The 20,526-nt window shown below is 39.4% G+C and overlaps 4 protein-coding genes across 8 annotated transcripts; 1 reads left to right on the top strand and 3 right to left on the bottom strand.

The window, feature by feature from the left end:
• Positions 1-116: 116 nt before the first annotated feature.
• On the bottom strand, positions 117-3,798 carry cenph (centromere protein H). The gene is made up of 10 exons (XM_021621758.2): positions 3,672-3,798; positions 3,221-3,355; positions 2,526-2,581; positions 2,380-2,428; positions 2,195-2,263; positions 1,940-1,996; positions 1,461-1,524; positions 1,202-1,253; positions 798-958; positions 117-447 (listed from the first exon to the last, which is right to left on the bottom strand). Exons 2-10 carry the CDS (start codon positions 3,340-3,342, stop codon positions 352-354), a joined length of 726 nt encoding a protein of 241 aa, XP_021477433.1. The 5' UTR covers positions 3,343-3,355; positions 3,672-3,798; the 3' UTR covers positions 117-351.
• Positions 3,799-3,897: 99 nt separating this feature from the next.
• Positions 3,898-6,909, top strand: mrps36 (mitochondrial ribosomal protein S36). Of its 4 annotated transcripts, none has more exons than XM_021621760.2 (6): positions 3,898-3,974; positions 4,151-4,270; positions 4,482-4,628; positions 5,197-5,260; positions 5,857-6,050; positions 6,280-6,909. In XM_021621760.2, the coding sequence occupies exons 3-6, from the start codon at positions 4,524-4,526 to the stop codon at positions 6,295-6,297; spliced, it is 381 nt and encodes a 126-aa protein (XP_021477435.1). In that variant the 5' UTR covers positions 3,898-3,974; positions 4,151-4,270; positions 4,482-4,523; the 3' UTR covers positions 6,298-6,909. The 4 variants fall into 4 exon arrangements, with proteins under 4 accessions (XP_021477435.1, XP_021477437.1, XP_021477436.1 ...); XM_021621762.2 differs by having other exon boundaries at positions 3,900-3,974; positions 4,482-4,574; XM_021621761.2 differs by having other exon boundaries at positions 3,910-3,974; positions 4,240-4,270; positions 4,482-4,574.
• Positions 6,910-7,048: 139 nt separating this feature from the next.
• Positions 7,049-9,233, bottom strand: LOC110536163 (pyridoxal phosphate phosphatase). 2 transcript variants are annotated; one of them, XR_005034709.1, is made up of 3 exons: positions 8,183-9,233; positions 7,540-8,045; positions 7,054-7,394 (listed from the first exon to the last, which is right to left on the bottom strand). XR_005034709.1 is itself a non-coding variant. In XM_021621757.2 (2 exons), the coding sequence occupies exons 1-2, from the start codon at positions 8,784-8,786 to the stop codon at positions 7,720-7,722; spliced, it is 930 nt and encodes a 309-aa protein (XP_021477432.1). In that variant the 5' UTR covers positions 8,787-9,233; the 3' UTR covers positions 7,049-7,719. The 2 variants fall into 2 exon arrangements, 1 of the variants encoding a protein (XP_021477432.1); XM_021621757.2 differs by having other exon boundaries at positions 7,049-8,045.
• A 1,819-nt stretch (positions 9,234-11,052) lies between these two features.
• Positions 11,053-20,290, bottom strand: mier3b (mesoderm induction early response 1, family member 3 b). Its single transcript, XM_021621743.2, has 13 exons — positions 20,166-20,290; positions 19,379-19,403; positions 18,950-19,095; positions 17,875-18,009; positions 17,453-17,576; positions 16,020-16,093; positions 15,741-15,813; positions 15,454-15,602; positions 15,277-15,358; positions 15,100-15,194; positions 14,803-14,930; positions 14,420-14,580; positions 11,053-14,179 (listed from the first exon to the last, which is right to left on the bottom strand). Exons 1-13 carry the CDS (start codon positions 20,172-20,174, stop codon positions 13,632-13,634), a joined length of 1,749 nt encoding a protein of 582 aa, XP_021477418.1. The 5' UTR covers positions 20,175-20,290; the 3' UTR covers positions 11,053-13,631.
• Positions 20,291-20,526: the final 236 nt, after the last annotated feature.

Genomic DNA, 20,526 nt, shown 5'->3' with positions numbered 1-20,526 from the left:
TTTGCCGGTCGGTGCGTACCGCCATCTACTGGCAGAGCCATACACTTGTGGTTTCATCATGAATCAAATTTCTTTCCCATCCTTTCACTAAAACATTTACTACATTTCAAAACTGGTGAACAGCAGTTTTATTCATAAAAACACATGGTCAATACAAATATGCTTTTTATTGTAAAAACAACTAATGGTTTATTACAAAAATATGTCCATCTCTGATGCAGTGTATTATGCACTTTACCAAGTGCTCTTAACATCAGTTAATGTTATCTCTCTCCCCCCTCTCCCTTGATAACTGAACATATTATACATATAAACAATGTCACAGAAATGTTTCCCTTCCATGCGGAAAGCTCATTCCTCAGAGATGGGAATGTCCTCCAGCGTCATGGAGATGTCTCTCAATTTGGGGTCGTCTCTCCAGTTCACTTTACTGGCAATGATGATCCCCTGGAGAAAAAAAACAACATAGCATCATGAGTTCTGACATTATTAACAGAACAGGTAAAATGCTACCATCCTCTTGGCACAAAGGCTCTGTCCCAATTAAATCTCCTTTATTTAACCAGGTAGGCAAGTTGAGAACAAGTTCTCATTTACAAACCCCTTCCCCACATCCCTTTACTGATTTGGAAGGAAATGACTGGTACAAGAAATATCATGGACATTCACACAAGTCCAAAGCTTTCAGATTTGTGAGACGAAGTAATCAAGTGCACACTTCAAAATAAATGCGATATTATTGGGACACACCCTAAGAATAAAGAGCTGTATTCTTAAAGATATAGAGTGCAATTTACCCGCAGGACATTCTGTGTGATGGTGGCCATCTTCTGGTACTTCTCCAGATGAGACTGGCCTTTCTGCAGGACATTTCTGTACTTCTCTGCCTCTGGGTGCTCCCTCTTCCTCTTCAGTTCATCCATCTCCTTCATCTTCTCATGAGTGAGACGCTTTAGATCTGCAGAAAAATAAATAAAACATGTCAAAGAATAAAATATGCTTGAGGGATTTTATTTTATTCATGTCACTTATCCTCCTGAACTACACGGCAAAGTACGAAAACATTCACTAAAGAAGTGATTGTTAATCTTCATTAAAATGTAGTGAATTCTTACACCCTCATAAGAGTAGGTTCAAAAAATACATTTGAACTTTCCTATACATCCTTGGTAAAGCAGTAATTGTGTGGGTGATGTAATACCTAGCCTTTGCTTTTTAACATCTGTGATTTGGTCCTGCAGCTCACATGATTCCTTTTGACAAAGCAAACAAGAGGTCAGAAAGAACATTCCATAAATCTGCAACAATTGGTGACACCACAGCAGAGCCAAGCCAATGACTACACCGTTTTTCTGATGAAAACAATAAACATTCTGTTCTCATTTATAAAACAGTAGGATAACAATCACACCATCAGATTGTTGAAAACTTCCAACCATATTGAAAACAGATGCACCCACCTGCTGAAGTGTCTTTATCTTTGAACAAAGGTCTAGGCTACAACTGGTCAGTCCCCTCATTGCTCTGGAATAAAAATATACAGGCCCCACTCTACATCAAGTAGTGCTAAAAAATATATAGTTACATGTTTTTAAATTGGTAACGTTAGTTATGTACAGTATAGGCAGGTAAAGTGTAATAACAATGTCAGTAGGGAAACAACTGATAACTATTGGTGGTTTGTGTAATTGACATTTTTACAAACAATGCAAACAAATTCAAATCAATCCCAAAGTATATCAATGGTAGTGATAATAATATTTTTATTCTCAAAGGCCAGTTTAGGAGGAACTGCTATCAATAAGACAGGGTCTATTTCCTGGCACCCTATTTCCTATATAGTAAATATGGCTCTGGTAAACAGTAGTGGACTATATAGGGAATTGGGTGCCATTTGGGACGCAAACAGGCTGTTACAATCTGCTCCTGTTGGACTTACACAGCCTCTGGATCACTCTGTTTCAGCTTCTCAGAGATGGCATGCCACACCTGCATCCTAACAAATACAACACAATGTATAATCAGTAAAAAAAAAATATTAAAAAAAAGGTACTGTCCAAATGGAACTGATGCTCCAAACTTCTACTTAAAGGGTTTGCAAGCAACAAATGACTATTATCATAACTAATGCACTAGTAATTAATGGATTGAAAGACCGTTACTTTACATATCAATACAGAAATGTGATAGTTACCTGTGTAAGGCCAATGTCTTGTTAAAATGAATGATTTTTGCTTCCTCCAAAGTATTTGCATAATCCAGCCTGTGGATTATCCAGAGACAAAGAAATCCACATTTTCAAAATATGAGTTGAGAAAATATTCCTTTTAGTTATGGATAGGCCTACATGAGACGATATTGCAAACTAAAGACACTCACAAGTCTTTCTCAGCATCAGATGCACTGCAAGAAGATCTTTTGCTTTTTCCTGTTAAAGAACATTTGAAATTGCTAAATAATTACAGTCTTATTGTCACATAGTATATCAGCATACCCAATTCAGTAATAAAGGTAATGTAATTTACCTGCTTGGAGCTTCACTGCCATCTCAAAACATTGATTTGACATCTGTTCTTTCATCCTGAGGGGAGAAACACTCATGAATGTAGAATTTAATACCAAGTCTTGTTAAGCAGTGTCAGCTACATTCATAGGTAACTGCCAAAATAAAGGAAACACCAACATAAAGTCTCTTAATAGGGCGTTGGGCCTCCACGAGCCAGAACAGCTTCAATTGCACCTTGCCAGAAGATACCAACCATTCCGAGCTGCATTGAGATCGTAAAGCAGTCATGGTTACATTAAGAAACCATGGAGCCGGCACGAGATATTGGTCGGGAAAGAGTACCTCAATGCAGGGATGGGATATGCCACTGTGCTCAAAATTGTACCTTTATCCACACTGCTCCATTGAGAAGATTGAAAATACTGCTAATTTTCCAGGAAAACTGCCCTTTTCGACCTCATGCTGAAGTACAGGGGCTATCCCATCCCTTCATTGAGGCACGTTTCCCAAAGAAACCCCACCTGGATGGAAGCACCTGATTCAGTATACTTTGTATCCCTCATTTACTCAAGTGTTTCTATTATTTTGGCAGTTACCTGTATTACATACTCTATGACAGATGGGTTGGTTAAATGGTAATTCTGAATGATACATATTCATCTGAAAGTATTGTAGAATGATTGAATGATCTATAGATAAGAATTGTGGAGAAACCTTAGCATCTCTGCAGGTGAGCTGTCCTTCTGTCCATTGTCAACCGTAGTAGCCTGAAAACCATTCAATGCCACGGTCTCAAGACTTGAGGCAAGGTTATCCAGTCTATCCAAGGACTCCATGTTCAATTATTACCTGGAAAATTAAATAGTGTCAGTCAGTGTGTTCACCGCCAACGTCAAGAGAACCATAGAGAAGAACAATCAACTCAAGGAAAGGACATTTAGCTATGATTTTCTGTAATTGTTTAACTCTGCAATTACTTTTCCATCTAAGTCAGTGAAACCAGAGATGATCTGTGAACGACTTTGATAAAGGCAAGCAGACAACCCCAGCTAAAGTTAGCTAGCCAGCTAAATTACAGGAATGTCGGGCAAGAACTTGAAAGCAACTAATTAATTAACACTAACTGAAATATAATATATAATACAGACGTTTATATAATACGTACCCTTTTCTTAGTTTTCAATACACAAACAATGTATGGATTCCTTTTAGCGGTTAACTTGCAAACCAATACAACATTTCTACTCAACTGAAGTGAGAAGTCTAATCCTATTGGACTAGTCATTTTAACAATTTCCGTAACAATATTTCCATTGGTTAAACGTCACGTCCTTTAAAATTCGACTCGATGATAGGCTCTTGGTGCAATATTGAATATACCGCCAGGAAATTAAGACTAACCACGTGACCAAGTAATTCTTCAGTATCCCCCCCGCTTTTTTCTAGGCGGAGTAAAATTAAATTACCAGTAGGTTATTTTCCTTTGCTAACCGCAGTTGTCATTGCTTATACTCTAGTGATTATTTGGACATATAAAACAATGTTAATTTTCAATGGACCCTACGTAGCTCAATGTGGTTGATGGAATTTGTCTGCTACCAGCATTTTGATCGATTAAGAGGATTTTCCTTGTGTTATTCTTAGAAATCAAGTTGGTGCAAGCAAAAGTAACGTTTGACAGTAATGGCATGAGAAACTGACCTGAACGTTTACTGTTATTTCGAATAATAAAGCCTATTTTCAGCTGACTGCATCTATACAAAGGTAAGAAATTCTGAAGGGTTTGGAGCCCGTACATAGATGTTTTATTCTGTATTTGACTCTGAATGTGACGGTGTTATCCGCCGGTGACCCGGTTAGCTTTTTGACAGCTCACATTCGCATCACATCCCATCCATACCGTTGTTCTCAATCTATGGTTTCCATACAGTGGACTTGGTTATTTTCACATGACAAATGCTCTGGTACTTTTTAGGAACTGCGAATTGTTTTCAACCGGAAGAAGACCCGTGAGGTCATGGGGGGCAAAGTCAGTAGCAAAATGGCGACTGTTGGGCGGGTTGTACAGGTACGCTTGTCTAACTGGGTCATTTATCGCTCTGCAACAACTATTGTCACTCAAGTGAGTACATTTAAAAGTTGACTAGTTAATGTAAGACGTTACGGTTTCAAGGTCAGAAACCAGCGACATTTATGTTATTGCTGTGCATCCCCAAAGCTAACGAGCAAGCTACCCGTGCTAATGCCCTTGTTGGTCTGCATGAAATTCCAAAATGTTAGCATGTAGTTAGCTAGTATATAGATGAAAGTTGACTGACTAACTAGCTCCACTCTAACTGGCATAAGTGTAACATTTATTTATGTGGTTTGGCTTTGAACTAAAGCTATAAATAGCAAGTTCATTAATCAGTAGTTCTTGCTTTCAAAGTGTTTACTCTAGCTAGCTAATTTATCTTGTCCAGTAGCTAGCTGGCTAGTTATCGCCATGCAGCTTCCCAGTATGCAGTTTATTCAAAGTAATGATAAACATGTGTAGGCCTACAATACAATATGTTATGGCATTGTTTTCACTTCATATCATTAAACAGTATATAGGACTGTCTGGCTGCAAAAGACAAGTGTGTCATAACAACTACTTTTAATTTAAGTGGTTGATTTAATTTGTCTGGTTTCATTTGACTACCTTTCAGGCTGTGAAACCTCATGCTCCACTAATCAAGTTTCCCAGCAGAGAGGGGGTACCCAGGCCGAATGGTGAGTAGCAACTTGTCAGTTTGATGTTGCACTAGCTATTTTTTTATTTTTGTCCATGCATAGTGCTAATCCTATTGAAGAGGACATTCCACCCTTTGACTGTTCAGGGACTCGGCTACTGTATGCAATTATGCTTTGTTCGTCAACATGTAGCCAGCCTATTGCATATCAATGTGTTGGTTGCATGTTGATTAGTTGCATTAACTTGAACATGATAGGCAGTATGAATTGCGTCAAACAATGTTCTATTGTAATATTACTTTGTAGCTCTCCGCATTAAAAACATTTGTCCTCTGTTAGTTTGACATTATGTTGGCCAACCTGGGTATTGTTATGAGGTTATTTTCATATAAAAGGGGAAACACTGACTTGATTTTCCATTTAAAAAAACATGTCAACGACTGTAATTTAGGAAAAGGTTATTTTAGTCCTTTCCAATTTCATTATAGAAACAGTGCTATGAATGTGCTAATCGAAGCAATAAAAGTGATGAATTAAAATAACATAAAACACAAAGGATGTTTAAAACAAAGTCACTGATTTTAAAAGCTACATGAATATTGTTTAAAAACAAACAACCATTTCCTCTGTTTCAGTCCAAGAGGCTCTTAAAACATTAGCAGTCAGCTCTCCTAGTCCACCTCCACTTGTAGTGCCGCTGCCGTTATCAAGACCCCCTGGACCTCTCACTTGGCTCCCTGGAACCCCAGACAGCTTGGCCACAGTGAAGGAACTCCCCCAAAGATACCGCAGGAGAGCACTGGAAGCAGAAGAGATGGACTATATTCAGGTTAATGCCTATCTGTGGCACTGAAGAAGTGCTGTAATTGTGTGGTATTGTTGATTTTAAAAAGTAACAGGTGGTAACATACGGCTACACTCATGGGTATGATATGTGCTTTGAATTCAGCCCGTAGTGTTACAGAAGGCATCCCGGGTACACAAAGTGCATTAACTGTTACCTTAGTGTTGTAATACAGTTAAGATCTCACTAACCACTCTTCTGGTTTATTTTTCAGCGTGGTGGACCAGAGTAAAGTTGAGTGACTCAGTGAATGCAACCACGGTCCTTATCTGTGGAAATCAATTTCTTTGCCTAATTTTGTTCTTCAACAAGAGGACCTGCTGCAACACCTCATTAAACGTCATGCAGAATAAAGATTTTATTCATGTTGAAATTGTACATATAAAGTTTATTTTTAAAGATGTGACTGTAGATATTTTTTGCTTGATTCTACCTTAATTTCAATGGGTACATTTTAATTGTTTTATTTTAGAAAAGCCATTACAGTAAATCTTCCAATTATATTATTTGTTCAGCACCCACCTCATTCAGTGCTCACTATTTTACACCTTCACTTAATTCAATCCTTGAAGGTTAATGTTGGCATCAACAGTACATCTGTGTACCATTGACCAGCCCTTTATCCCATCCCTACACTACATTGTTGTCGATAGTTGCATATTTATGACAAGACTGAATTACGCCACAAAACTGAAGAAAATGAAGGGCTCATTTCTCATGGCCCAGATTAACATGGATTAATCTGGTGCAAGTTTGTTCGGGTACAAAGCAAGTAGGATACATAATGGAAGTGAATGGATTTTGTTTGATATTGGACAAGAATGATTAAAATGATTACTGTGAACTTGCCTGTGATTTTATATTTAAGATGGCATTTGTGCCACAGTGGGTAAACAATGGACCTTAACACACATTAGACCATTAACATCTAACTTGGTTTTATGTCTGGTGTTGAGTATTTAGAGTGACTGAGACAGGAGCGTTCAGATATCATAAAATATACATTTATTGGATCTGACAATACATGTCAAACACCACACCCAAGGGAAAGTCTAATGAATGTCAAATCTCACATTTCAGTCTTCCAGCAAAGGAGTTCACAACAGGGATAGTTCAACTGACAGTACTGGCACCAGTTGTATTAAATTACAAGATCATAATACATTGAAAAGACAGTCATTATCTCAAAGCTTTTTTTCAAACGTTTTCAGTATTTCTCCAATACTATTTGTGCATTGATTGCCTCATCAATGTGGTAAGTCTGCAACGGTCACAGGCCATTCAGAAATATGGATCTTCACATGTTCTTCTAAAACCAATAAGGGATACCTGAAACAGACCACATCACGTTTACATCACTATACACATCAAAAATGCATTGGAATATTTACAGCAGGCCTACACGCACTGCCAAAAATGTCAACATTATTGAGACCTGATTGCTAAAACCTTTAATGTTAACAAACGGCATTACCTGGGATGAGTAGTTCCTACAACCAATACTGGAATAAAGAAGTAACATTTCACTCCTGATCCTACAACTGTTTTTCTTAAATTTAGTAATATTTTGAACAGTCAGTTGTTATAAGACAGTTATAACAGCAGAGTCACTCAAAACTGGTGAACGGACAACACCACCATCTGAAACACAAAGTCAGTCCTCAAATGCAGGTAAGAAGTCAGCAATGGTATCCACTACATAGTCCGGTACAAAGCTCTGATTTGTGGAGTGATCACTGTCTCTGTACTCCTGGGCTGTCTTCATCTGAGAGATCCCTGTGAGTGTAAGCATGGTATCCAGGCCACAGTTGGCCCCAAACAGCATGTCTGTCTCCAGGCGGTCACCCACCATCAGGCACTGGGCTGGGTCAACTCTGAACTGGCTGGAGATGCACTCAAACATGAAGGGGCTGGGCTTGCCTATCACCATAGCCTTCCGACCTGTGGCCACTTCCAGCGCTGCTGTCAGACACCCAGAACCTGACAGAGAGAGATGGGGGTTGGAAATAGAGTACATGTTATTATTTTTTTATCTAGCTCTGCTCCTCTCTTCCACACGCACACCAGTCGGTTAGTTTACTAGCTAGGTTAGTTAGTGCACAGCATCGGTACCATACCTGGCAATATCCTTCCATCTTGCAGCGGGTGCCAGGGGTCCACATCAGTGGCCAAAAACAGACACTCTGGATCCCGCAAATAGCAGGAGGCTTTGGCCAATTTAAGGAAGGTAAACTTGTCATCATGTCCAACGAGGACCGCTTTGACATCCGAGGCCAATGCGCAGTTAAATATAGTGCCGTCAGGCGCGTCTTCGTCACCAACGAAAGAAATGCCAGCCTGTAACAGTTCATTACGCACTCCCTCTCCGCCGATGACAAACACCTTACCTTGCACCTTAGCGACATCTCTCAGGTAAAGCGCCGAACAATACGAGGAGCTGAATATCTGCTCTTGCATAACACCAGTAAAGCCCAGACGGTAGAACTTGTTCACGTAATTCTTACGTGGCCTAGTGCAATTGTTTGTAACGAAAAACACGTTTTTGCCGTGTTTGATCAAAGAACTCACCACCTTAGGGGCACCAGTTATTGCCTCTTCTCCGTGCCATATCACGCCATCGCAATCGAAAAGGAAGAAATCTTTTGCATTAAGCAGATTTCTTATTTGAGAGCCTCCAATCTTCAGACATCCCTTGAAGCCGAGGGCGCGTGCGCCGGCCATTCTTAACGTTAGATAGCCAATTTCTCACCTTTTCATATGCCAAAATCTACTGCAATGTCATAGGTTTCAACCACAATTTGACCTTTCATAATCAAGAAGATTTAACCACGCCTTTCTGTAATGATAAACCAATGAAACTGCAGCGTTCGCATTGTATCCAACGTTGTTACAATGGGCGGATTCGATTATGCTCAGCCGCGGGGCACATCAACGGGCAAAAATCACATCTCATCACATCTCACATCAACGGGCAAAAACGGGGAGGAGGGCAATTCTCAAATCGAACGGTAATCTGTGTGTAACCGGTGTGAAATGACTAGCTAGTTAGCGGGGTGCACACTAATAATGTTTCGATCGGTGACGTCACTCGCTCTGAGACCTTGAAGTAGTTGTTCCCCTTGCTCTGAAAGGGTTGTGGCTTTTGAAAGGGGCACCTGGCTCATGCCCGGGAGGCCGAAACACGCCTACACGGGCCCTGGGAACTTTAATCGATCCCCTTCAATGGAACCAGAAAGTTCGGTTGTAACATGGACACTCTTTTCACCGCATTTCTCCTAGTGGTCGTAGATTTCAACAGCACACTGCATCGAGAACGAGCCGAGCACCCGCCCAAATCCGGATTGTGGACAAAATGTATTGAATTTACATTTTATTTAAATGTTGCATAATCTGAAAAATGGTAAAGCAAAACAAACCCTAAATCCCTGTAAAGCCTTTTGTATTTAAAAAAAATAAATGTTTATACCCCTGTGTATAAAGTTTGTCTGCATTAGTTGGTATACTGTTTTGTAAGATACTTTGTGTAATGAGTTGTTAATCAAATAAAAGGCCATATCGTGGAATCTTTTTCAACACATCTAACTACAGTAATGGTTGTTACCATTTTATCATGGAGGTAAATTACAAAGATGAAGTAATGTCATCCCAGAATTATTATTACCTTTATTTAACTAGGCAAATCAGTTAAGAACAAATTCTTATTTTTAATGACGGCCTAGGAACTATGGGTTAACTGCCTTGTTCAGGGGCAGAACGACAGATTTTTACCTTGTCAACTCGGGGATTCGATCTTGCAACCTTTCGGTTACTAGTCCAACGCTCTAACCGGGGCGGCAGGTAGCCTTATTCGCGTTATGTTTGCTATTTCATACAGCCACAGAATAGAATGATTTTGTATTCAGATTTTGCATCGTTGTTTTAACCTACTAAACTAGACATAATATTGTATACTGTGCTCAAAGTACATTTTGATTTCAAAACTTTAAGTACCACTAACACATTCTTAGTACTGTTAGAAAAGTACACATTGATTAACAATGCCAGACACGATGTGACTACTACAGAACCCGAGATACATTATGCCAAAAACCCCTATAATGTAGTTCTTCGGGAACACACAGTAAACATGTCATCCTTGGGCCAATCAGTGTAATTTGTAAAAGACGTCTCTTTATGGCAAGAGCATCATTCACTCAACTTTCATCAAAATGTCTGCGATATCACGTGGCTTAGCTAGACTCATTTCCCTGAGCATGTGTGCCAAATTTCAGTACACAAGTCAAACAGATCAAAAGATATAAACATGTCTGTTATAGTGCCACTGTGTGGTCGATGTCTTGAAAGTGTTTTAAACACTTACCAAACTGTTACAATGCAAATATCCTTAACTGATTTATGTATTTATGTTCTTGACCACACCCACGTGAATGTTTATTGGTACTAGTCTGGAAAATATTGCATTGATTCTGGAGACCTTTGTCCATAGATGCCACAGTTTCATGCAGATCGGTCATTCGGTACCAGAAGAGCAGGGTTTATTTGACAAAATTCTAAATGGCAGAAAGTCCATCATGGCAGACCTAAGGCAAATGTGTTCCTTGTGAGGAGAGGGATATATGTACCAACTTTCATGTTTTAGGTCAAACAATGTGAGGGGTGTGACCTTTCAAAGTTGGTATTTCCAGTCTTTTATAGCACTACCATCTGGCCAATCAGTGTAATTTTGTAAATGCTGGATCTCTATGGAATGACAGATCATTCACTGATGTTTCTTCAAAATCACGCCTTTGCTGTCTGAGATATCCCATGTGACTAACGTATGAACAGACGGAGATCCACAGTCCCAGACCCGATTGTGGGGGACAACTATAAAGTATAGACCCACCATAGTGATGTCAGTGAAGAAGTTGGAGACAGGTAACACATTTTAGGGAACACCACAAAAATCACAATTGTGCTGTCACACAAGTCAAAGCAGGAGTCTTGAGACATTTTCCAGATCTTTTTTCTGGATCCGTACACCATGTATTAAAGAACAGAAAATACAAAATGCTTAAAACCAAAAGAAAAAAAACTATTCAGTGTCTATGTACAATTCTTATAAACAATAACGATTTTCTTAACATTTGATTGTAAATGTGTTGATTGTCTATTTCTGGATACACGTTTTGCAGGTTTTATTCACAGAACTAGATTTATATATATATATATATATATATATCTGCTATAGTCACTCCCCCCTATCTTCAAAACACAATACAAAATATAAAAGGAATTAGTTTAGTGCTTTCTTACACACAAGTCTCAATGAAATCACAAGATTTCAGCACAGGGTTGTAAAATCTAAATATTAATCTACTAGTCAACGGCCTTTACATTCAGACAGTATTTCCGAGTCTTTGTACAAACCATTGGGTGAAAAATATATCCCTGCACTTCTAAAGCTAGAGAGCACCTGGACACACCCACTGCATCTGCACTTTGTATGATGGTGAGCAACAATCATTTGGTACATCTCCCTAGGCACTTGATGTATCTGTAAGTATTTGATGGGTATAAGCAATATGGTATACCATTTTTGGTTATATTTATCCAACCATACCAGATCTATGCAAGTACCTAAGGGATAGGGACAAGGGCTTGATTCTGGACTAGACCCATCTCTCAAGATAGGGACTACAGAAGCAATCCCTTTATCACCAAGACAAAGACAGCAATGTGAAAATAAAATAAGAGAGAAACAAAATGGGATTTGTACATATGATTGCAGACTTCAGAACACAAAATGCGACATTGAATAATATATTAATAAGTCTTAGGTAAAGCCTTTTTGTGGTACATTTTCAAGAACTGTCACACAGCTAGCATGCATTGTCCCCCCAAAGTATCCAAACAAAGTCCATCAGTAAAACGTAAGAACATGTAATGTCTGTACATATCTACACATTGCCCTTTTACAAGGAATACCATTTAAAGTCTTTGTATCAACACAGATTCACAAGTTTAAGACAAGTTTAAGTCGATGAAGACATTTTCAAGGCTATTAGCTAATTATTTACATGAAACTGTCCACATTTGGGGAAACAATGCAAGGTGAACAAACAGCCGACTCCAATGTTTGCCATAGAAATAGTGACTAGATAACACCTACCTAGGTAAAACCAATGCTCATATGCAAGAAACCCGACAGGACATACTCAGGATAGTGAATTATTGGATGGTACATCTTTATGTAAAAATCTATGGACTTCTGTGTCTGACATTCAGAATTAAATACCCCCCAAACAAACTAATTATCCAACTCACAATGCATAGTTAAATTAAGTAAACACTATTACTGCACTCATTAACACAGTGATGACTCCACGACAATCAACAATTCACAATTAGTTCAGTCTAGAGAAATAGAAGTAGGCTGTTAGACTGCAACTGGACATTACTTTATAGACCGGATAATAAAAGGCATCCTCCAGTCCGTACTGTGGAAGTTACATGAAAGTGGCTTTAAATAAGGAAATAATACTTCTAACAATCTTACGCAGGCTGTTTTAGTTTCAATATAGAGCAATACAATTTAGAATCATTTGTTTTGCTCTTCTTTTTTTTTTGCCGAGTGGTCAAGCTCAACTCCATGATAAACATGCAAACAGCACAACTTGCCTGGGCCAAATAGATTTGTATTGTGCCAAGAGTATAGGGTAGAAACTATATACATTACTGTAACTGAACACATGACATCTCAAAGCAACACTTATACCAATCCAAAAAACATTTTCCTTCATAAAGTATAATATTTTCATGATATAGACTAATGTCTGGGGCAATACGAGCGATTTTTAAGGAAACGTTTCAGACAATCTGATGGACAGACAAAGCTGCTCTGCTTATTGGGGTGTTAGATTCAGCCGTATAGTCTCTAAATTTAAAAATGTCTTGACCTGTCATGACTCACAAGAATTAACAATGAGAAATTATCATATAATATACTGTTACATTTCTAGAACATTCTCCTCCGGTTTGGCCACTTTGGACTGTTAAGATCTGATGAAAGCAGGTTGAGTACAAAATAAGCTTCCACAGGAGAAAAAAACTAAGGCAGAGAGGGAGGTTATAACGAGTTATAACCTACAACGCCTCGACAACAATGAGTGCTGTTGCATTAAATACAAACCCCAGGCTCATCTCAGACAAAATAACATTTGCCCAAGCCTGGATACTATAATTACCTGTAAACACTGATATTCAATCAAAAGTACCACTTTAACAATGAACAAACTACATATGAAACCAGAACAAAGATGTTTTGGCAGCTGAATATGAGTGACAGGATAACTTGGGGAGGGGGTGGGGGGGGGGGGGACAAACAACTGTCTATCCGCAGCCTTGGGCCGGACCCCACTGTACACAAACACGGACATTAAACACCTCAGGACCAGAGAAAATAAATGGCTATATAAACTCTTGAGAAATCAAGATTTTTAGTTCTATACGATAAAGACATCACTGATGTCATATTTCACAAATGAAATAAATGTATATTCATATATATAATTATTAAATACAAATCTAATTCTCCAGTGAGTGAGTCTTATGTACACATGGGAGGGTGGTTTTAAAGGTGGAACTCTGGGGGCGGGGCGGCGGGAGGTCACACTGACTGGAGCGCCGTGCTGTGCTGTGCGTGATGCCGTGTGTGTGCTCCCATAAGTCTGTTGGGCTCCCCGCCAAACTCCCAAAGTCTGTGACGGACACTGCCATCTTGGTGCCAGTGATACGGTGGTGTGTCATTTTCCGCCGCCCCTCAAAGTCCACTCCGAGGTTTCCCACAGAAGCATCGTTGATGAAGGAGTCAGGCAGTGCCAACTTGAGCCTCTTAGAGGGCCGCTCACATTCCTTGGCCCCGCACACCCCACCCAGCTGGCCCAGATCCGAGTGGTAGAAGCCAGCATCCAGCATGTTGAGACAGTTGGGGTCCCCTCCGTTGGATGGAAAGCCCAGGGGCTCGTCATGGGCCAGGGACCCCCGGTGGAGGCTCTCCAGAGGGGGGAAACTGTACGAGTCCAGGCAGCTCACCTCCGCTGGGCTGCACACTGTGGCCACGCTGTTACTCAGGGCTGAGGGAGGGGGACACGTATATAAACTACTTGGTTATCTGTGGATTTCATATGTATTGTTTTTAGGACTTATGTAGATTGTATAAAGTTGTATTGTTGTGTATAATATGTGTACTGCAGATTCATACTGAATACCAGATCTGAAGCTAGGCTTGTGAAAAATATAGTTACCCTGTCAAGGATAATGGGGTCAGTTTGTGCTACATGCAGTGTGGAACATCTGAGACCCTGTTGACTAACCTGTGAGGTCGCTGGCAGTGATGGAGTTGAGTAGGCTGAGCTGCTGCTCTGTGGTGGGCTCCATCCTCACCCCGCCTCCTCCTCCTCCACCTGAGCAAACAGAGGAGGAGCTGTCTACTGCCAGGCCCTCCGCCTCGTCCACTAGCCGGTCCATCAGGTCCCTGCAGGCAGAGGGAAGACACACAAGGTTAACACACACTCAGCCATAGACACATTCTCCTTTAATAACCATGAGCCACCCCTTTCATGTAGTTGCAAGCACAATAAAATAAAATCTGCAAACACAGGCTTTCATCATATTCAGAGAGAACTCTGTCTACATACATTTGGCAATGAATTCAGACCTCAGTTACTACTGTTGAGCAGAATGAACGATCACTTACGTTACGCCAGGATAGCTGCTATACTTCTTTTTGCCAAAGCGGTTCTGCTGGACGAAGAAATCAAAGCGCTCTGACTTCTTCCACATGTAGTAAAAGGCCACACATTCAGCTACCGTCCGTGTCTTCACCTGATGAAGGGCAGAAATACATGATAAAGAGAAAAGTTCTACAACACAGGAAGTTAATGTCAAAGGCTTTTTAAAGAAAGGCTAAATAAAAAGTGTCCATATCCTTACAGAAGCTTTCAACATTATGATAATTTCTCCACCCTTTAATCAGTAACAGAGAGAGTCCCACCTTGTGTTTCTGTATGAGGTGAAAGTTCTTATCGTATATCTGTAGTGCATGTTCAAAGTTTCTGCATTCATCTTCAGACCACGGTGGGGATTCCTCTGTAAAAATCACAAGGAGTCATTTTCCCTCACAATAGAGTGACATTTATGAGTCTACTTTTCATTCAAAATGGTAACTTACCCTTTGAGGATTTCACATTACTGCAATATCGCTCCAATGCTTTGTGGGTATTGTAGTTGCATTTCACAAGCTCATACAGAGCCTACAGGGAGACGACAGAGGAATAGGTGAACTCTGATGGCAGCAGGAGCATATCTAATGTTATGACATCCAGTGAGTCTTAAAGTGATGACTGACCTGCTCATTGTCTCTCACATGAGCTCCTGCCGTGTCACTTCTTGTCCTCTCGTCAGTTGCCCATGACAACTCCTCACACAGGAAGTCCCTGACCTTACTCTCTGACAACACGTCCGGGGTCCATAGCAACTGGTCATCATCTTCGTATACTGTACGAAAATGGCAGATGACAATCACAATGTTAGACACTATGCAATATTACACTTGGAAACACTAAATATCTGACTGTCAAATGCAACTTTGACAATATGTTTATGGGTTAACCTCGTAAGAAAGCCTCCACTCACCCTTCTCATCAACACCATAGTGACAGAGGTGAGTGGGGACCTCTGCTTGGTGCTGCGATCCCACCATTATTTCCTGTGAAATACAAAACAGACTTACCGCTCAAAACAGAACATGCAGCACCATGTTCCAAATGCAGGTCTAGGTTCAGTTAACCAAAGGTCACTAAATAACTGTAACCATTGGAAAGTAAAATAACTGACCTCCAATTAGTGCTTATGGGAAACCTAATCTTGTATCCCCTTCAAATAAAGTCACCTTTGAAAGGACAGGATTCTTACCTTTCTGGAGTCCTCGGGGCTTGGCCCATCCTCCTCACATTCCGACTCCTTATCACCGTCGTAGATAGTGTTAGCTGACAATGCAAAGACAGAAAGGGCACTCCCCATTAAAATTCTTGCTATCCGAATGGTGTCCTGTGCTTATCAACTCATCACATGACAAGATAAGATCATATTAAAATATAGTATGAATGTTTGGGAGGGGATAAATGCTGACAAAGCACAAGATAAATAAGTTACTGTGCTTTTGTTAATAATGACACCTGCACTTCACAGTAGATGCACTACGCAGAAATCGCGTTGACATTTTCTGGTTGCTGAAATTCTAATGGTTTGCCTCATTTCAATTTGTGTGACAAAACAAGCAAGTATAGTGTAGAGAATCATTGTACCATCTAAACCACTGAAATATATTTTCCATAAGCAAAAATATTGTATTTTCAGCTGTTTGAAGCTGGTGTACAAAACCCAAAGTAAAAGACGCAAAACATAACAGGAAGCATAGAAATAGCTCACATAGAACATATCTACCGTTTCTTATACTTGCATTCAATGAGAATGACATAACAAAAATAAGCAACATTTAAAAAATAAACGTAATAAAAATTGTTTGAATAACACAGTGTTTTTACAACTAATGCCGGTTTGCCTGATGCTGATGCCATGCAGGTGTTTGTACACATGCATATACGCACTCTCATTCAAATAAACGCATACAAGAACACACACATACACGTAATAGTGCCAGACATGCACACAAACATATACATTTGGCATTGCTGTTATGATTTTAGTTGTCCTCGATGTCCTTTGTTTGAAATGTATGTTTTTATTTAATAGTTTTTTTGCATTGTTGTTTGCTGTTTTCTTCTGTCTTTCTTTTTTCTCATTAGTTCATTCTCTTGGTTGTTGGTGCATTTTGGGGGGGGTGGGTTCTTGGGGGAATGGAATTAATTGTATTTTTTAAATTTTTCTTCTTGGGAGGGGTTTCGAATGGTTGAGGGGCAGCTATTGGGGAACTGTGGGGGGGTGGGGGCATCTTGGAGGGGTTGGGTTCACGATTTTTGGCCTGGTGGGAGATCAGTCAATGTGCCCATTCAGGCATTGACCCTGGATGCTTCTGTGTGTCGCTCTGAATGGGACTCTGTTGGATGACTGGTATGATGTAGTTGTTGAGCGGCTTCACTGAAAGTATATTGTATGTTTTGGATATTAAATAAATAAATACATAAGATTTCTGTGAATTTGGTTGGGTCGCCCAAAAAGTTATATTGCAGCTTTAATAAATAAAATATTGCAGTTACTCATAACTTTCACACCATAAAGCACTATATGAATCTGCGTTTTGTAATTGGTCTCTCTTGAGCTCTGACAATGTCTTATTTACCCCTGAGGTGTCCTAATAAAGTTGCAATTGAAGTGAATTGCCTTACATCTGAGTGTTCTGGGGAAGAAGTCAGTGGCCTCGTGGGAAGTGACTGAAGGAGTAAGGTCATCAGCGGAGGACTGGGTCTCCTCCTCATAGTCTCCTGATAGCAGGTCTTTAGCAATCTCCTCCTGTGGAAGAACACAATCACCATTTGTAACGTTAGAAGGGAACCCGCCAAGGATCAATTGACCCTAAAAATTCCAAGTTTGTTTTGCTTCATATCTGTCGTAACCACACCTTGGAGGTAATACAAAAGTAAGACACATATAACGTAATAATAGTTGGGATAGATGGCCTACTGATGATATAACAAATACATTTGACTGAAAACCTCTTTCAATATCCACAAATTTGTCTATACAGTACACGGTGACATTTTCTAAATATATATTAATATTCCCTTTACCAAATCTGAATTTTGCTCACCTTGTCCAAAGTCATGTCTGGCAGTTCATCCGTCAGCTCCCCAGAAGAGCTGTCCATGCTGGATCCTGCAGCCGTACTGACAGACGCCTCGTAGCGGTAGATGGCCAGCAGTTCCTCCAAGGGCATGTTCCCCTCCTGTTACAACAAATAGAAATCCTATTAGACCATGTTTCTACAATCAAAATCATGATATTTCATGTCTGCTATGTGAAGAATGGTTAGACAAAAAGTTCCATGACACAGTGTCTGTTTCCATAATAACACAGAACATAGTCATGTATACATTATGCTTCCCCCCCAGCCTATAACATTTTATTCATTGAAGTAGGGAAGTGGTAATTCAAGCATAGACAGAATTTAAAAATATTCCAATAAAAATGACAACTACAATGCCTGTCTAGAAGAAAGGAAACAGTATATTCATTTATATTATTAGCCAACCTAGCTACAGATTGTAAAACCAGAAAATGTGATTTCATGGGAAAAAGATGTGTACCATTATACTGGTAATTACAGGTGTGGATATTAAAAAAACATTGTCAGAGATTTTTCCAACTAACCTGGTATTGGCGATACCATCTTCGCCCTCGATTCGTGGAAAAAGGAGTTTGCAGTGGGTCTGTTTGAATTCAGAAAATGCTCTATTAAAATAACTAAAATATTTTGGTCCATGAAGTAATCCAACAATGTGTATGTCACCATCTTTTCTATTTCAAGTCTTCTCACATTGATAGAGACAGGGATGTCTGTCATGCAGCACTTTGGGGGTGGACACACCTGTCTCAATTAATGAGAGAAGACTTGAAATAGACAAGGTGGCGACGTACACATTGTTGGATTACTTAATGAACAACATTATTTTAATATCAGAGCATTTTCTCAAATCAAACGGACCCCGTGCAACTGGATGCATCCATTTTACGAGACTCCTGTTTCCACCAATCGCTAATACAAGGTTAGTTCATCTCTGCTGATGTTTTGTATAGTCACACCTGTCATACCAGTATAATGGTAAAAAAAAGTTGGGTTAAATCACATTATCTGGTGTTACAATCTGTAGCTATAGCCAACCAACCTTCTCTAGATCGGCTATCTCTGAGTTGAAGTTTTTCTCGCCCTCAAATGACTCTTCCTCCTCCAAAGTCCTCTCATCGTCATATTCATGAACTAGCATCTCAGCTGACGGATCGAAGTCATGATCTTCCGACGACAAAGAGCCAACTGTGGGCGAAAACTATTTTAGAATGCAGTTTAAAGGCACCGTTACAAGGACAACCACAAATAAATTAAGATACTCTTGACAAAACTGGCACTGCCACTGCTTGTCAATACCATTGGCGCACCCACAGCACAATTAAATAATTTACAAGAATTACTTCCTCAATAAAGATTTTATAAATGTATTTAGCTGCATGGTATCAAAACATTAACTGAATATAAAATGGACATGGCATATTCATAATTTCACATTCAAGTTCCATTAAAAAATGTATTCCGACATTACCTGGGCTCGAACTCCCGAAGGAAGCCTGTTTGGAAGAACAAAAATATAATAGCACCAATTAAGCAATTTTGAATCTGTGAATATTACTGTTACACTTTCGAAAATGTTCGTTCAAACAAACATTGATTTTTACAGCAGACATTGTCGATAATATATAATATCCACCAGGATAAATAAATAAAAAGAGCTGCATTTTTCCGCAACCTGAAAACACATACCGAACGCACAGCGGTTTATTTAATGTTGTAGAATTGTAATATTAAGTAGCAATATGATACCATTTGGATGTGGCACACAAAATAACATTAAGGCCCCTATATCCAGTTTTGTGTACTGCCAATGCTCTGAAATTAGCCTTAAAGCTAACCTTATTGACAATAAAAAATACAATTATTGTTTAGCCTCGTACACGGTAACCTAAAACTGTAAACAATTCACCAGTTATAGGCGATGTTTTTGTTTTTACACAAGAACCGAAAAACACAATCGCAATTAATTGTAAATCAAGTCTATTTATTTTTCTTCCCACATCAAATTGGCGTTTGAGTCTGCCCGGTAGACCTTAGCAAAGCAGCTGAGAGCGAACAGGCCTTGTCGTGAAGGATCGGTGTATACATTCAAACATATTTTAGAGGGATAGTTGCAGCAATTTTGACACAAAACCACAAATATTGAACAAAAACAACTTAATCTATGTAATCGATTACATTTAAATAGAAAGTTGGCAACACACATTTTTTAAACATCGATTTAAAATCTGATGCTTCTCCCCTGTTTTCCCTCTTACCTCCGCCATATTGGTACCTTTAGCTCGTTCCAGCTCAGTACCCGGATAGAGTCTCTGAACCAATCAGAGATCCAGGTAACAGTAGTCGTGACGTCTTTCAAACTTAACACTGGTAGGCTAACTACCGTCAAAATCTAGCCAGGAATGTTACTGTAAAAATTGACTGGGATAAATAATGTATTGATTGTACGTTCAATTGGTTTGTATTAATTTGAGACCTGTCAGAAACCACTATCCAAGCAGATACTGTTGAATAACTTCTGAAATTACTATTCACAATGCTGAATTTCCTTTTCCTTGAATAGATGAAAATCATGCAATTTACTCAATGTACTACAACTAAATCAGACAATGTCAATTC

This window comes from Oncorhynchus mykiss, chromosome 11 (assembly GCF_013265735.2).
Source record: "Oncorhynchus mykiss isolate Arlee chromosome 11, USDA_OmykA_1.1, whole genome shotgun sequence".
In the NCBI taxonomy this organism is placed as follows: domain Eukaryota; kingdom Metazoa; phylum Chordata; class Actinopteri; order Salmoniformes; family Salmonidae; genus Oncorhynchus; species Oncorhynchus mykiss.
The sequence above is the reverse complement of the archived record's forward strand: the minus strand, read 5'-3'. Positions and strand labels throughout refer to the sequence as shown.

Excerpts from the sequence above, each read along its gene's own strand:
- mier3b (XM_021621743.2), bottom strand. Across the intron at positions 19,096-19,378 it reads CTTCGGGAGTTCGAGCCCAG|TTGGCTCTTTGTCGTCGGAA; the intron begins GTAATGTCGGAA and ends TTTCGCCCACAG. Across the intron at positions 14,180-14,419 it reads CACTGCCAGCGACCTCACAG|CCCTGAGTAACAGCGTGGCC; the intron begins GTTAGTCAACAG and ends CCCCTCCCTCAG.
- cenph (XM_021621758.2), bottom strand. The coding sequence starts at position 3,342 with ATGGAGTCCTTGGATAGACTGGATAACCTTGCCTCAAGTCTTGAGACC. Across the intron at positions 2,429-2,525 it reads GGCAGTGAAGCTCCAAGCAG|GAAAAAGCAAAAGATCTTCT; the intron begins GTAAATTACATT and ends GTTCTTTAACAG. Across the intron at positions 1,254-1,460 it reads AGATAAAGACACTTCAGCAG|GAATCATGTGAGCTGCAGGA; the intron begins GTGGGTGCATCT and ends CTTTGTCAAAAG.
- mrps36 (XM_021621760.2), top strand. The coding sequence starts at position 4,524 with ATGGGGGGCAAAGTCAGTAGCAAAATGGCGACTGTTGGGCGGGTTGTA. Across the intron at positions 4,629-5,196 it reads CAACAACTATTGTCACTCAA|GCTGTGAAACCTCATGCTCC; the intron begins GTGAGTACATTT and ends ACTACCTTTCAG. Across the intron at positions 5,261-5,856 it reads GGGGGTACCCAGGCCGAATG|TCCAAGAGGCTCTTAAAACA; the intron begins GTGAGTAGCAAC and ends CCTCTGTTTCAG.
- LOC110536163 (XM_021621757.2), bottom strand. The coding sequence starts at position 8,786 with ATGGCCGGCGCACGCGCCCTCGGCTTCAAGGGATGTCTGAAGATTGGA. Across the intron at positions 8,046-8,182 it reads AGATGGAAGGATATTGCCAG|GTTCTGGGTGTCTGACAGCA; the intron begins GTATGGTACCGA and ends TCTCTCTGTCAG.